The 15,787-nt window shown below is 35.3% G+C and overlaps 1 protein-coding gene across 5 annotated transcripts in view; it reads left to right on the top strand.

Moving 5' to 3' along the window:
• NFIB (nuclear factor I B) overlaps positions 1 to 15,787 on the top strand; it is a 228,968-nt gene that overhangs the window by 162,236 nt on the left and 50,945 nt on the right. For all 5 annotated transcript variants that reach the window (XM_061199062.1, XM_061199060.1, XM_061199059.1 and 2 more), the window contains exons 4-6: positions 1,282 to 1,350; positions 7,226 to 7,346; positions 10,992 to 11,110. In XM_061199062.1, the coding sequence (XP_061055045.1) occupies positions 1,282 to 1,350; positions 7,226 to 7,346; positions 10,992 to 11,110 (309 nt within the window). The remainder of the gene's footprint in view (positions 1 to 1,281; positions 1,351 to 7,225; positions 7,347 to 10,991; positions 11,111 to 15,787) is intronic.

Raw genomic sequence — 15,787 nt, 5'->3', positions numbered from 1 at the left:
CTCTAATACATAAATGAGGAATCTGAGGTACAAAGAGTCTAAATGTTCCAGGACTATTAATATTATTAATTTAGAGTAATTAGTTATTAATTATTAGGATTAATTATTCCAGGATGCCACACTGGCAAACTGTAGTCAGGAGTCAAACCCCAGCTCTTTGACTTGAGTGAGCCATGTTGCTAAACCACCAGGCCTCTGTCATCCCTGCACTGAATCTAATCTCTTGGTCAGCCCTAAAGCTTTATGTAACATCCAATCAAATTGCCAGTTCTTGGAATTTAGGGTTTTTTCCTGGAAACATTTTAATTCTGAGGATTTTCACACTCTTACTCTCTCCCTGGGGCAGCAGAGAGTAGCCATATCCCTCCCACCTAAGGTGTTCCCCCCTCCCTCCTCACCCTCACTACACTTCCTTCTTCTGGATGAGAACCTGGGGATAAGACTGGTGTTTGTGAGGGTCCCCATCTGCAGTCCTGGACAGAGCTAGACCAGCTAGCAAGCATGTCTGACTTACTCAGGCTCCTGACCCGTGGCCCACGGCTACTGGGGGCCCTGGACCTGGAGGTCATGGAAGGGTCGGGAGGCATTCCTGGAGGTCTGGCTTCACCACATTCACCAGAAAAAGGATCCAGTTCTTGAGATGAAGGGAGTCCCAGGGAGTGGCAGCAAGGGTGAGAAAGCAGTGAAATCATGTGAGGTATATTAATGGTGCACAGAAATAGGTCTGTGTAAAGTATTTGCTGTATGTACGGGTTCTGCTTTTGTGTGATTCATGATGGGAGCAAGGGTGGGACTGCTGGTAACAGCAACTCGCTTTTTAATCAGGGAAGGATTTGTGAAAGAACAGTGGTTTCAAGAGATCTTTGAAGTAATTCCAACAAGGTGCTAATTGTGGTTGTGGTTTTCCTTTTTCTTTATTTCCTTTTTTTTTTTTTTTTTAATGGGTGGACTTTAGTCTACCAGGTGCTACCGAGCTGAGGGCCCCTGAACCTTCATTCCCTATGCGTGGGCAGTGGCAAATAAAACCATACCAATTGCCCTGTACAATTGGAAAGTTAAAAAATTTTCCTGAGAGATTATTTAGCTTCTAAAGGTTAAACGTTTGTTTAAACAGACCCAGTTTGCATTTTACAAGAGTTTTGCTTTTACAGTTCTTTGTTGTAAGCATACTTGGTTTTTGTTCTAAGCTTTGGTTTAAAACACTTGAACAAATTCTAGTGTTTAATCATTTATTTGCTTCCTGCTTATGTTGATCTCTTTCATCTTGATGTTTATTTTCAGGATACCTTGAGGATAGTTTTGTAAAATCTGGAGTCTTCAATGTATCAGAACTTGTGAGGGTATCCAGAAGTAAGTAAACTCTTTTCTTATTATTTAACTATACAGTATGATTTAAAATATTTTATATTTGAACCTTAACTACAGTATGAGAGAACTGTGTATTAGGAGAATTTGAGTTTTAAAATCTCTGACCTTTTGATGAAATCATAAGTGAATATATTTTGTCTGGTTTTCTAAAATATTTGCATTTAAATCAACACTTTCTGTAGTACAAAAATAATTTGCGGTTTGTTCTGCTTGCTGTGTTATTGGTATTCATTTAATTCACTGTTCACTCTGTGACCATAGATGGTCATTTATATCAAAGGAAGTGTGATTAATTAAATGTACTCAGTGTTGTTATGATAACCCACATAAGTTTCCTGTAGATAAGTGCTTTTTCATTTTGCTAACATTTTGGTGAGGGCTTGGAGATGTACAGGATATACACACTAACATGCAGAGTGTAGAGGGATGCAGAAATTAACTTTGCAGATTGTAGCTGGATATAGATAGAAAGCATTGTTATCCAAAACAATGTCCAATTGTTTTCATTGGCCACCTCACCTGAGACACCATTCTTGGCAGGCTGGATGAGAATTTTCTCGAGTAAGTTCACCTGGCCAGCTAACTAAGCAAGGGGGAAGTTTCCTTGATCAACTCTTTTAGTTATTACTGGTATGTGCAAATATATGTAAGATGCAGTTCTTATCTCATTGATTATGCTGAAGGGGGTGACTCATTTCTACTTGCTCTCTTCTCTGATTTAGCTTATTTATGTAACTTTGAAGGGTGTATTTTCACCTGACATTTTGATAGAGAGTGTCACAGTTTGGAATGATTTATTCAGACGATGTAGGGGCACTCTGGAGCCTGTTTAAGTTGTGTTTTTCACTTGGGTCAAATTCAGAGGTCATGAACAAGAATTATGATGATCCAAAAAGAACAAACAAGAATGAGTTACTAAGGGTAAGTATAGGTAGTGCTTTAGCATGGCGTTGAGTGAAGTAATCTCCAAGGTCGTAGGTGACTTTGTCTTGGAACTGTAGTTTCTCAAATAGTTCAGATTTCTGAAGTGGCTAGTGCAAACAGCCTGTATTTCAGAGAGTTCTGTACATGAGCATTTAAGACTTTAGTAGCATCCTTTCTGACGTAATTCTGCAGTGGATAAATGTATGCCCCAAAGACTTCTGCCCTGGGTCTGTTGACTTGGGGGCAGTGTAGGAGACCAAATTAATATCCTGTATGCCTGCACCTACAGGGTTCATATTTGCTGGGCAAGAGGATTCTGATGGTCTACTTCATTTACTTCATTCACCAAGGCGATGAGCCTTGTGTGTTTTTCCTGATCAATATGTGTTGTGCAAAGCCCTCTGATATTTGAACTTTTTAATGTTTATTTTTAATTTGGAAAGGAACATGCCTGACTTACTTACTACTACTTTATGGCATCATGTAAGGAAGGGGGTATTTAAAGGTGTGTGTGTGTGTGTGTGTGTGTGTGTGTGTGTGTGTGTGTGTTTCCCCATACTGCTCTTTAGCAGAGAGGCTATGCTGCTACGGTTATGAGACATTATGAAATTATTTGTTTAAATTTGTACTTTTCTCAGTTTTATGATATATTTTCATCCTTCTTATGACAAGGACAGTAGAGTCGTCTGTCAGAAAATATTATTAGTTCCTCATTATAGGTAACATTATGCTAGATGCTGTAGGAGAGCCACATGAGAACTTTTAAAAGCCCAGATTGATATTTTGAGAAATCTGAATTTGAAACATAAAAATAGATTAAAAAATACCTTTCTAGGGACTTTCCTGGTGGTCCAGTGGTGGAGAATTCACCTTCCAAAGCGGGAGGTGCGGGTTCGATCCCTGGTTCGGGAGCTAAGATCCCACATGCCTTGTGGCCAAAAAACCAAAACATAAAACAGAAGAAATATTGTAACAAATTCAATAAAGACTTTAAAAATGGTCTACATCAAAAAAATCTTTTAAAATAAAATACCTTTCTATAATAGTTCAGGAATGAGGTAAATTTAACATATACCATTCATTCTTTCTTAATTCATATTGTCATCTCCTAGAGGTTTTTAAGTTATCTGTTATAACAAACATTACTAATTTGTAATTAGTATATTAATTATCTGTATTCATTCATTAGTTACTTTATTGAGCAAACATTTATTTTCTACTCCATATGTAAATAGGTGTCTCTGAAATGCTTGAGAAGTTATTCTCCTAAGTGTTTTAATATATCCACATTATAATCTTATTTACACAATTGAACGTCATTGTTTATGAAATAAGGGTTTGCTAAGTAAACATCAACTTCAGCGCAACCCTTATGCTGTATATCACGAATTCTGACTTCTTGAGGGTTTACGGTATGTTAATGGTTTCTGTCCTCTGGGGTTTTACTCTCATATGACCCTCTAATGTGCATGTTGACTTTAGCTAATGAAGCTATTCAGTTTTAGGATAGTGATCTTTCTGGTGAATGATATTATCACCATCTTAAAAGTTGATTTAGGATCAGCTTTTGGAGTGAGGAGAACAATAAGAGAGATTAAGGGTTGGCCTCTAACCCTTGGAATCCGAGGTTCTTCTGAGCTTGGTTTCTAAGAGGGTATTGGCAGCCTCTTAAACATGATTTGCAGCCTTCAGGCCCCTTGCTGCTCTCTGGGAGAGGTGCTAACACTGATCTTTGCATCTGATGTAAGTTTTTCCAGAGGCTTTTAAACAGGCACATCTGCCTGGGACTTGCTGTTCTCATGCACTTTGTCATTAGATGAATTTTGTGCCTGTGTGCTGTTTTAGAATCTGGCCATGTTCGTTATTAATCTACTTTAATTTCTGTAATCTCCCATTTAGTGTAAAAATGCACACTGAATTTTACAGTGCTCATGTGTAAATCCGTAGACAAAGTGTTTTTGTTCTTGTTTTGCTTAAGCCATGGCTAAAGCTTGATTTTCCGTCTTGTCTCCCACCCCCGCAGTTTTATTGAGATTTAGTTGACATGTAGCACTGTATAATTTTAAGGTGTATAGCATAATGACTTGACTGACGTATGTTGTGAAATGCCACAGTAAGTTTAGTCAACAGCCATCATCTCATACAGATACGAAGAAGAGAGAGAAAACGTTATTTCCTTGTGATGAGAACTCAGGATCTACTCTCTTAACAGCTTTCCTATATATCCTACAGCGGTGTTAATTGTAGTCATCATGTTGTCCATTACATCCCCAATACCTATTTATTTTATAACTGTAAGTTTGTACGTTTTGACCCCCTTCCTCCAATTCTCCCTCCCCCCCTCCAACACCCACCTCTGGTAACCTTTTCTATGAGTTTGGTCTTTTGTTTGTTTGTTTGTTTAGATTCCACTATTGCTTTCTTGATACTTTGGAAGAATCCTTCTGGAACAAAACTTAGAAAAAAACAAAATTTCCAAAGATTTTTAATTATCATTTTCCTATAAATTATACCTATTATGCTTACGGTCAAGCAATCTGTGTTGACTATCAAGCCATATGTTTATTAAATAGAAACTACAGATCCTTGCCTAAGTATTGCATGAGCTTAATAAATTGCAAATAGTTGATATAAGATATAACCTGTAAGTTTCCTGTCGGTAACTCAGTTCTTTGAATTGTATCCATCACTGCTGTTGGAAGCCAAACAGATTGCTTACTTTCACTGAGCCCCTCAAATGCCTCCTTCCAGCACATACTCTGCTTTCCAATGTCACATAGAACATGGTTCTAATAATAAACTTTAAAGCATGTGGTTCCTGTGGGATTTCTTACCTTGCATTTTTTTTAACCTCTGGTGTATCTCAAGCCACAACAAGCAGCTACATTTTAACTGTCCAAAGAACTCGAGCCATTAGGCATAGTTGCACATTGAGCACTAATATTTTCTGTATAAAATGAGGCTAAAGCATATTATATAATATGAACAACCTAACAGAAGGCAGAAACTCCAGAGTTTTAGAGCTGAGACTAATCTCGTATGTATTGATTAATTTTTAATGGGGAGAGATAATCGTTGTATATTCCTTGATTGTTTCTCTACAATAAAGCATGCACCTCCTAATCATATTTTCTTTAAAAATACTTTGTTAGTCTCAGCCTGCCTGAGATATTGAAGTACAATTCAACTGATAGTGAAGTGCAATTGAAGTACGATTCAACTAATAGTGAACACATTTCAAATGTTTATTAAAAATGCTGAGTAAGAAAAATTCCTTGAAAATCGGCTGTCCCTTTGGAATTTTTTACTCAATGTGTGGTTAGTTTGGAGAGAGAGGAAGGTTAAGTAGACTTTGTGTTCTTAGCGTGAATTTCAAGGGCTCCAGAATTTTGCTGCCCCACATAGGATACACTTTCTCTCATTGGAGATCTTGAAGGCCTGATAAAAACAGGTGAAAAAATAGAAACTATTCTTAAGCATTGTCCTTTGACACCAACCTGGCTGGCCTCCATCTTGTATATCATCTCTGCCCATGACCTTGCTCCTGTAGTAATTGCTGTTTAGAGTAACCTCCCTTTAGTACCTTACTCGTCTTCCAAAGCCCTGGGCCAGCTGTGACTTTTCCACAGATTTCTTGGACCATTCAAGCTTGTATCAGATTCTTCTTTCCTTGAAATCCTGTAGCATTTATTGATCATGTCGTTCATTTGGAAGTTTCATTATAAAATGCATTATGCTTGTATCTCTGTGTTTTTCATGAGTATTTTGTTTACCCAACTTGTTGCCCAGTATGTCTTATTAAGGACGGGAATTATCTTAGACTGTTTTGTGTCCCTTGCAGCACCTGCCAGTAATGGGCACAATGTCTTATTGAATGAACAAATATCACTCCTTACCTCATCTCATGCTCAAAATAATCATGTGTGATAGGTTATTCTAATTTTCATTTTACAGTTCAGGAAACTGAGGCACATAGCCAATAAGTGGCAGAGGGAGTTAAAACTAAAAGGCTGTCTATCTCCCAAGACCCTACGCATTCTAACACAACATGCTGTCTGACAGATTTATTCAAGATGTCTAGAAACCAATTTTAAAAATTTGAAAAGATGTAATCCATTGTACAACAACCAATATTACATTAAAATTTTCAGTTCTTAATACATCAACAAACTCAAAAAGACTTCTTGATTTATAAAATAATACCTTAAAGTATAAAACTCCATGAGTATATTTTAAATGACTTATGAAGTTGGGCATACAAACTTTTTTAAAAACAAAACATAGCTGTTGAGTAAAACTGTACTCACCATTCATATATGAAACCTGAATATGTATTTTGGAAAAAGAATCTTGACTTTTATTTCATGTTTGTCAATTTTACTTATATACCTGTCCTAATACAAGAATTATTTTTATATCAAATAATTATAAATATGATTTCTAATGCATTCTAACATTAATGTTAACATTATTATAAAATAATAATCGCCTTTTGTGAAACTATTCTAATTCGATTTATTTAACAATAATTTGGTTTTTGAGATCTGACTTAGTACAAAGTGCCTTGCTTGGTGCTGAGCAATAGGCAACATATATTGTTCCCTGTGGCGCATCTAGAGACTAGCGGGGTGACAGGTGTAGTGACGACTAACACAAAGGACTGAGTGAAGAAGCTTGGGCAGTGGGAGTGGGAGAAGGAGTAACCAGTGATGATAGTCAGCGTGCCTCAAGTTTCCACACTTGAACATTGGCATCGTGAGGATGTTTGCAAGTCTTAACCAGTGAACGGCTGGTATTAGATTCTTAAGGTAAAGAGAGTTCCCCTCATCCTTGCCCAGAGGCATGGAAAATATTAGATTATTGCATTTGAATAGAGATGACAACAGTGAATGGCATTCCCAATGTTTGTTGGTGTTGTTGTTTCATTCCTCAGCACCCATAACCCAGGGAACTGGAGTCAACTTCCCAATTGGAGAAATCCCAAGCCAACCATACTATCATGACATGAACTCGGGGGTCAATCTTCAGAGGTCGCTGTCTTCTCCACCAAGCAGGTAACTGCAACAGGAGTTGCTTTTGTTCTCAGTCTGTATGCAAATAGGTAGATAAATAGACATGCAGATAGATAGGTACGCAGGTAAAGAGAAGGGGGACGTAAAGCAAAGAGTTCAAGATTTTTGCTGATTTTACACAAAGTTTTAATCTTTCCTGGTTAAATTTATTTTGAAATTTGAAAGTTAAATTGTTGTTCAAAGCATTTTAAAAAGTCTTTTTGGGGAGACGAGGGAACTATGAAAATGTATTAATATTTTTATTCTCTTATATGAAGTATTATAACTCTATAAGTAATTCTTTTGGTGACTTTAAAAATGATGTTGCCATAGCAAAGATCCCTGGTTTAGGACTGATTCATCCAACTTTTACCCTAATACCGTGTCCAAGCTGGGGATAATGAAACATGAAAAATAAAATGTGTCATTTACTTAACCTTAAAAGCCCTTATTCTAGGCAACAGGTTTGCCAAGTTCTTCAATTAGTCGATGTTCTTTGAATAATTTAGTTAACTGTCAGTTACCAGTGAAAGTATTACCTGCTCTGAGATTTGGCCTAACCAGCCTTTGTTGGGGAACAGCTACAGTGAGGTGACTTTGCCTTTTAGTTCTCTGCTGACATTCTCATATTTCTCTCTTGACCTTCTGATTGTAACTTTCAGTCCCACAGGAGTTTAAAAAGAGATCTCCTATTTAAATGAGGGAGAATTAACTTGGCAAGTTGTAGTACATAGGATTTCATGATATGTTCCCCTATTGTTGAATGATAGAAGAGGGCTGAGTGTGAATAAGACAAATAAATATTATAGCTTTATTGGGGTTTTTTGAGTTGGATCTTCAATATAGGAAGAGCAATCTCATTTCCATAGCATTAAATATACCCACGATCAGTTAGAAGATCATACGTGAGTTCCAGAGCAAAACATATATTTCACAGTATCAACTGTTAAAAAATTTAAAAATCTGGATAACTATATTCCTATGCTATTCTCAAAACCAAAAATTAATTGCATTTGAATTAATTATGGGGCTATGCACATTTGTTTGTTTATTAAACTAAGTTCAATTTGATGTCATTTATGGTCAAACTATATTTTCATATAGTTAGATTGCATAGCAAGATAATAGGGTTTATTATCATTAAAACTGTCTGTGATATGGTGAAGTGTTAAAAATGCTTTAGTTTTTCTAAATTTAAAATGTGAATAGTAATTTTTATTTTGTCTGGTGGATTTGTATGCTGTCAACACAGATCTTTCCTCATGATCATTCAGTATCAGATACTACGTCATTCAAATAAAAAAGGTTTAAAAAACCTTTCTCCATTATTTCCTTATGAAAATCTTTTCCCCCTCATTTCAAGTTTTCCATACATATTTACCGCTGATTTACAGATGGGAGAATTAGATTAAAGGAGGCTTAAAAAATACATTCTAACTTTGGATACCCTACAAAGAAACTAAAGAAACTGTTTACTCTCACTGTGGTTTAGCATGGATAGAAATTACCATCTTCTACATCATGTTAATACTCTGGGAGTTGTGAGCCAAATATTAATCACAAATGTATCTATGAATATACCCAGACATGCACATGCTTCCAGGATTTGGAAACAGTGTAGTAGAAAGAGTACAGTCTCAGAAGTCAGAAGTCCTTACTTTGTGTCAGACTGCTTCCATTAACATGCCCTGGGCAATTGATTTTCTCCAAATTTGTCTTCCCACTTGTAAGAAAATGGAGGATTGGTTTATGTGTATGGCTTCTAAAGTGAATTACAACCCTGAAATCCTATGACATTAGGTTTATTATCACTGTATAAAGTTCATTCAGAAGATATCTTTTTTAGTTTTTATTTCCATAGGTGTGAATAAGATTATTTTTAATTTAAGGAAAAAATATCCATTTCTGTACTCATAACTTACTGTTTAATAGGGTATTGGTGGAGATGTTTGAAAGCAGTATATCAAGCAATATGGCATGTGGCATAGAATAGCTTTTAAATCTCTGCTCTAAATATTCACTTTTCTTAGCAATTGAGATAAAACTGTTTTGTTTATTAAAATATATTATAATATTTTGAAAGTTATTTTGGTTTGAATTTGGCAATGGCCTGTTTTTCATGGTTGATCTTAAGAATAAAGGATTAATAACCTAAGTTTTTAGGAAAAAAATCTAAAAACAATAAATGCTGGAAAGGGTGTGGTGAAAAGGGAACCCTCCTACACTGTTGGTGGGAATGTAAATTGATACAACCACTATGGAAAACAGTATGGAGGTTCCTTAAAAAACTAAAAATAGAACTACCGTATGACCCAGCAATCCCACTACTGGGCGTATACCCTGAGAAAACCATAATTCAAAAAGAGACATGTACCACAATGTTCAATGCAGCACTATTTACAATAGCCAGGACATGGAAGCAAGCTAAATGTCCATCAACAAATGAATGGATAAAGAAGATGTGGCACATATATACAATGGAATATTACTCAGCCATAAAAAGAAACGAAACTGAGTTATTTGTAGTGAGGTGGACGGACCTAGAGTCTGTCATACAGAGTGAAGTAAGTCAGAAAGAGGAAAGCAAATACCATATGCTAACACATATATATGGAATCTAAAAAAAAAAAAAAAGGTTCTGATGAACCTAGTTGCAGGGCAGGAATAAAGATGTAGACAGAGAATGGACGTGAGGACATGGGGTGGGAGGGGGAAGCTGGGGCGAAGTGAGAGTAGCATTGACGTATATGCACTACCGAATGTAAAATAGTTAGCTAGTGGGAAGCAGCAGCATGATCTCCCTCTGCTTTGCGATGACCTAGAGAGGTGGGATAGGGAGGATGGGAGGGAGGCCCACAAGGGAGGGGATATGGGGACATATGTATGCATATAGCTGATTCACTTTGTTGTACAACAGAAACTAACACAGTATTACGAAGCAATTATACTCCAATAAAGATCTATTAAAAAAAGGATATATGAAATAGTTTATAATCAGTAAAGTATTATAAAATTTTTAATATTATTAAATATAGGGTTGCTACTAATAATTACTATTTTATAAGTGTCTTCTAAATGCCAGCCACTAAATGCATGAGCTTTACATTTAATAACTCATTTAATCCTCTCAACCACTCCTCTTTTTATTATTTCCATTTTACAGATGATTAAACTGAGTTTAGGAAGGTTAAGGAGTTTACTTATCTTTGAATTGATATGAAGGGATTACATTTTTAACGGCAAGTGCCGTACAAATGAACGTTATTCATATTGATAATAATTATGAGTCAGGTACAATCAATAACAATTTTTAAATTAGTATACCTATCACATTAAGAATTCACTTTTTAGTACTGAAAATAGTATTCTACTACTGGAAATGTATTTCAACATGTAAATATAATAAACACAATATTTGTTAGGCAGGTACAGTTCTGATATGTTATAATAAATGATACATACAACTAGAAATGTCTGCTACTCCTATTGCTGTCTTGAATACTCACCATTATTTCAAAATGGTTCTGAGATACTGTTACTTGTGTTTGTGGAAATTTCCACAGTAAGAATATTCTCAGATTATGTATTTTCAGATGCTACACATCTTTCTAGAAATCCCATTAACGTTAACTATTGTCATTTTAACAGCAAAAGACCCAAAACTATATCCATAGATGAAAATATGGAACCAAGTCCTACAGGAGACTTTTATCCCTCTCCGAATTCACCAGCTGCTGGAAGTCGAACATGGCATGAAAGAGATCAAGGTGAGTAATAAGGCGTTGCCTCTAGGAACAGTAGAGTAAAATGTCAGCTCCTTTCATAAATTTCATTTAGTCAAAATTTCATAATTGAATCAATATGGATTATATTTTTTTCATGAAATGATTGCAATAAAATTATTTTAAAGGTCATGTACTGGTCAAATCTTGTTAAAGTTAAGTTACAAAATTCCCATATTTTTATGTGTATTAAACTTTTTTTTTTAGACAAAATGATCTTTTAGAACCCTCGATGTGTGTGTGACTGATGATGACCTGGCTACATTAGTTGGCTGGATTGTAGCAGAAGCACAAGTTCTGATTCAGTCAAATCAATTTGCTCCTCTTAATGGGGTATTTTAAGGAGGAGCCAAGCTTTAAGCGGTTCGCAGGTGCTAGTTACTGAAAGTTCCCATTTAAAGGAAACCATACTTCCTTTTGGAAGTAGGTACAACCTGAACAATAAATAAAAGTGTAATGTAAGACACTTGGTGTCTGAGTCAATCTAGTTATTCTATCTAGATAAAACTATAACCCAGTTCTAGGGCAGCTCTAGGGAAAAATATAACTTTAAGGAATAGGTATTATTTGACTTTCTGAATTCATACTTTGCTCTTTTTCATTCTTAAAAATCTGTTGGATTAAATATATCTCATCGGACATACTCACGCCTTTTTGCCACAGGAGGAGATAATTAAACATGGAAACAAAGATTAGCTAACAATTTTTGTTGGTATGTGTGCAAATATGACTTATATCAGCAGCACAAAATGTATTTGAAAATTCTTTTAAATAAAATTCTCCATTTTATTAAAAATGTAAAAAAAAAAAAAAACTCATTGTCAATGTTTTTCAGCCCATGACTTGGGCGTGTGTATCTGAGGGTTGAGGAGCTGCATGTCCAGTAATCTCAGGAGACCAAATAGCTCTGAAGCTTAGCAGTTAAAGCCAAGGTTCAGGACTCCTTTTCTGCTGCTCCGTGTTTTTCCTACCGAGGGCCATAGCATTTAAAGAATGGTGAAACATCTTCATGGAGGAATTGACATTGAGTCAGGTGGGTCTCCTTTAGCATGCTGAGATTTTTAACTAGTAAAGAAGGGGACAGCGTGGGCACAGACAAAAGCACAGGCAAGCATTGAGGTGGGGAAGTAAGTTTCTGAATGGCCATGTATGAGCCCTATGGTGGGAGGCTGTGTGTGTGGATGGAAATAAAGGGAGATCGTTTTAAGGAAGGACTTGAAAATCAGCTGGAGAGTTTGGGCTCTGAGATCTTACTCCACCTCCCCAATGTATTCTTTAGACAGAACCATCTTTTAAAACATAATAATGTCATTATCACTCCCCTACTTCAGTCACGTCCTGCTCCTCTTAGGAGAAAATCAGAATTCCTTCCTATGATCCACAGACCTTTTTCTTGTCCTCTGGCCTCTTGACCACTGCTCCAGCCTCAGCAGGGCCCGTCTGCTTCCTTCTTGCACTTGAGCCTACTGCTTTGTTTAGATTTGGAAATGCAATACCCAAGACCTTCATATAAGCCATGCCCTCTGGAGGGCTCCTCTTCTGTCTCTTCGTCTGGCAAATTCTTGGTCAATTTTCAGGTCCCAGCCTAAACTGAGGAATTTCAATCTAAATCAGGTCTTTACCTCTTGACACCTTGTATTGTTCCTTCATTGTGCTTATAATACGTAGTTCCGTATTTGCTTATGGGATTAATTGTCTAAATCTGTAGATACTATGAGGGCAGGGACTTTATCTGTTTGGCTACTGTGTAACCAGCGCTTGGGAACCATGCACAACACTTAGTGCTTAGTAGGGGCAAATAAATATTTGTTGGCTACATGAACCATTGATAGGCAGAACACCAGTTTCATTAGCAAAGGCAGGAAATAACAGGGACTTAACCAGACTTGCAGAAGTAAGAATAAAAACAAAACCCTCAACCCTTTATATTTTATTGCTTGTTTTACTGACATTGTCAGCTTTTTCTAAACAAAGCCATATTTTCCTCATCAGAAAATTGTTCTGGAAAAGATTCTAATGGTAATAACGATAACATTGTGAATGTGTGGCAATGGATGTGTTATGCAGAAGTGTAGGTGTTCTTTATTATAGAGAGTGTCACTCTGTAAGAATTGATTCCTCTTTCAGCCTGTTGAATAAAGCCAATCTCAAATCATATTATAAAACATTTTTGAAAAGTAGAAGGGAAACTGTCATTCTTTTCTTTTTGTAAAATTGTTGTATTGTCTTGGTGATTTTCTTTTGTCAAGATGACTGGAATTATTGGAGAAGTCTGTAAAGGCATATTAAGAGTAAGAAAGAATGATCCATTTTCATATGTGCTTAGAAAAAAAAGTCTGTCACTTTAATTCTGAAGACTGAAGATTTTGTAATGTCCACAGGAAGCCCTTGTGGGAAGAAGACTTCAACTACAATGAAAACATGAAGGCAGGACAGTACTATCTTTATAAATTTGCTAAGCCAAATGCAGTCCTTTTGTATGATGAAAATTGCTTTCTTTAAACTTGCAAAGTAAAATGCCCATCGTTGTTCTTGCCCATCTTCAAATGTTCTTTAGACATACTTGCCTGTCATGAAGGGAGTTTTCTAAAGGGCATATTGAGTACCACTCGATACTGTAATCGCTTTAGTACATGTCTAAAAATCCCTGTGCTAATTGTATGCAATAACTACTTACTGGTTGCTTAAAATATATTTGTGCTTATAATTGGCAGAAATGTTTAAAATTCACTGTGAATTATTTCCTGGATCTGCCTTAGTTATTTGTGTTAACTTTGCATTAACATCTACTCTTACCATAACCCTTAACAAAACTGAGTGAAATATGCGAATCAAAAGTAACAAAATTATGGACAGTATGTGGCATTCCACCTTCCCTTATAATCTGAACCACAAACCTAAACCTTTGAGATTTATTCCAAGTAGGCAAAAATAAAAGATATAGTATAACTAAATGATTATACTCATTTCATTTAAAAAATTAGGCAAAATTTTAATACAAAATCTAGATTCATGCAATGACAAATATTCCTGTATTTTAATAATTTAATGAAAAAAGTGTTTTTATTTTAGCATACTATAGACATAATTATATCTTTATCTCTTTTCAAAGCACAAAAAAGTTACAATTTCTTGGACATAAAAGAGTTGTAATTTTAATTTTGTAGAATATAGACATGAACATTTTCAAACTGAACACTGCTTAATAGGGTTAAACATTTCATAGTAATGTTTATAATTTGCTTAAATTTCTTCTGATAAATAGTGATAGAAATTAAATTTGTTAGAATCTACATTACATAGTGTTTATGTTTTAACTTTATGTTCTTTTATACATAAAGGAAGAAAAAGAAAACTGGGCCAGTAACAAAGGGATATACAGCAGCTGTTACATTCTTTCTTAGATTCTAGAATAGTTTTTTCTTGCTTAGTCTCTTTTATGAATTCCCTAGTCTTAAACCTCGTGACTGGTTCTACCTCTATTGAAAACTTTGTTTTTTGGATACTGCTTTCCATCATTTTAATGGTTAAATTAATAGAACCAGGATAGCTTATCAATTTGCATGTTGAAATTTTCTTTTATTATTCTAATACTTACCCCACAAAATATTCCATCTGAGAGCTTGTCTACCTTAAATTTTTTCCCACCTGAGCCAGTTCACAGACTAAATTCCTCATTGATATAATTCTCTTGAAATCATTACAGTAGTCCTTTGTAACTTCTGATGTAAGAGGAAAAATAGAGGCAGGTCTTTTTCCTCTAATTTAAGTTACTTTCTTGGGACTAAAGCTTGTAGTATTTTCGTGGCCAGAAATTTAACAGACTAGTAATTGATATGCTTGAACATTTGAAACAATTCTTTGTATCACTTTGTCTCTGCCATTCTAATAGTCGCTGATCCGTCTAAGCCTGAATATAAAACTCCTAAAATGGTATTTAATAGATGTTTAGTGATATGGTAAATATATTTGTAATATACAGCTGGGCTTCTACATGGAAAATTTAACAGCTTCTTAGTCTAATGAGTATTTAAACAACTTGTAATCTTAGATAAAAAGTAAATTCAGAAAGACTTTTAATGCAGTAAAATTTTATTAGTTCCTACACATTTAGAATTTGAGATAATTGAACTAAATTAACGTTTATCAAATGCCTATTATTTGCCAGGACTTTTTCTAGGCATTGGGCGCATAAATATGAATAAATTAAATTTCCAGCCCTTGACCTGCTGAACAGAAATATAAATTTTTATTATTTATGAAAAAAGTTTCTTCACAGAGAATAAATAATGTAAATCAGGTTATGAGGGGACTATCTCCGTGCCCAACTTACTTTTAAGCATTATGAGAAATAAATCTTTACACAAAAATCAACAAACTTGATTTGGTATGTTAGCAAAAACTAGCACTACTTAGAGGTGTATTGGTATGTAATTACAATTTTAAGAGTAGTTTAAAAATTTATACTGGACTCTCAAATAGGCAGTATTTAGGCATCGCATTCTGGTTGCTATAGGTACCAGAAAAAAGCACTATTTAAAAAAATTTACAGTTCTGTTGTACAAATAAGTCTTCAGCTAGTTTTTGTGAAGTTTTAATATATTTCCAAGCCCTAGAGATTTATTTGTGATAAATTTGCAAATGTTCTCATTAGTAATAGAG

This window comes from Eubalaena glacialis, chromosome 9 (genome assembly GCF_028564815.1).
Source record: "Eubalaena glacialis isolate mEubGla1 chromosome 9, mEubGla1.1.hap2.+ XY, whole genome shotgun sequence".
Taxonomy (NCBI): domain Eukaryota; kingdom Metazoa; phylum Chordata; class Mammalia; order Artiodactyla; family Balaenidae; genus Eubalaena; species Eubalaena glacialis.
Note: the sequence above shows the minus strand (reverse complement) of the source record. Positions and strands in the feature narration are given on the sequence as shown.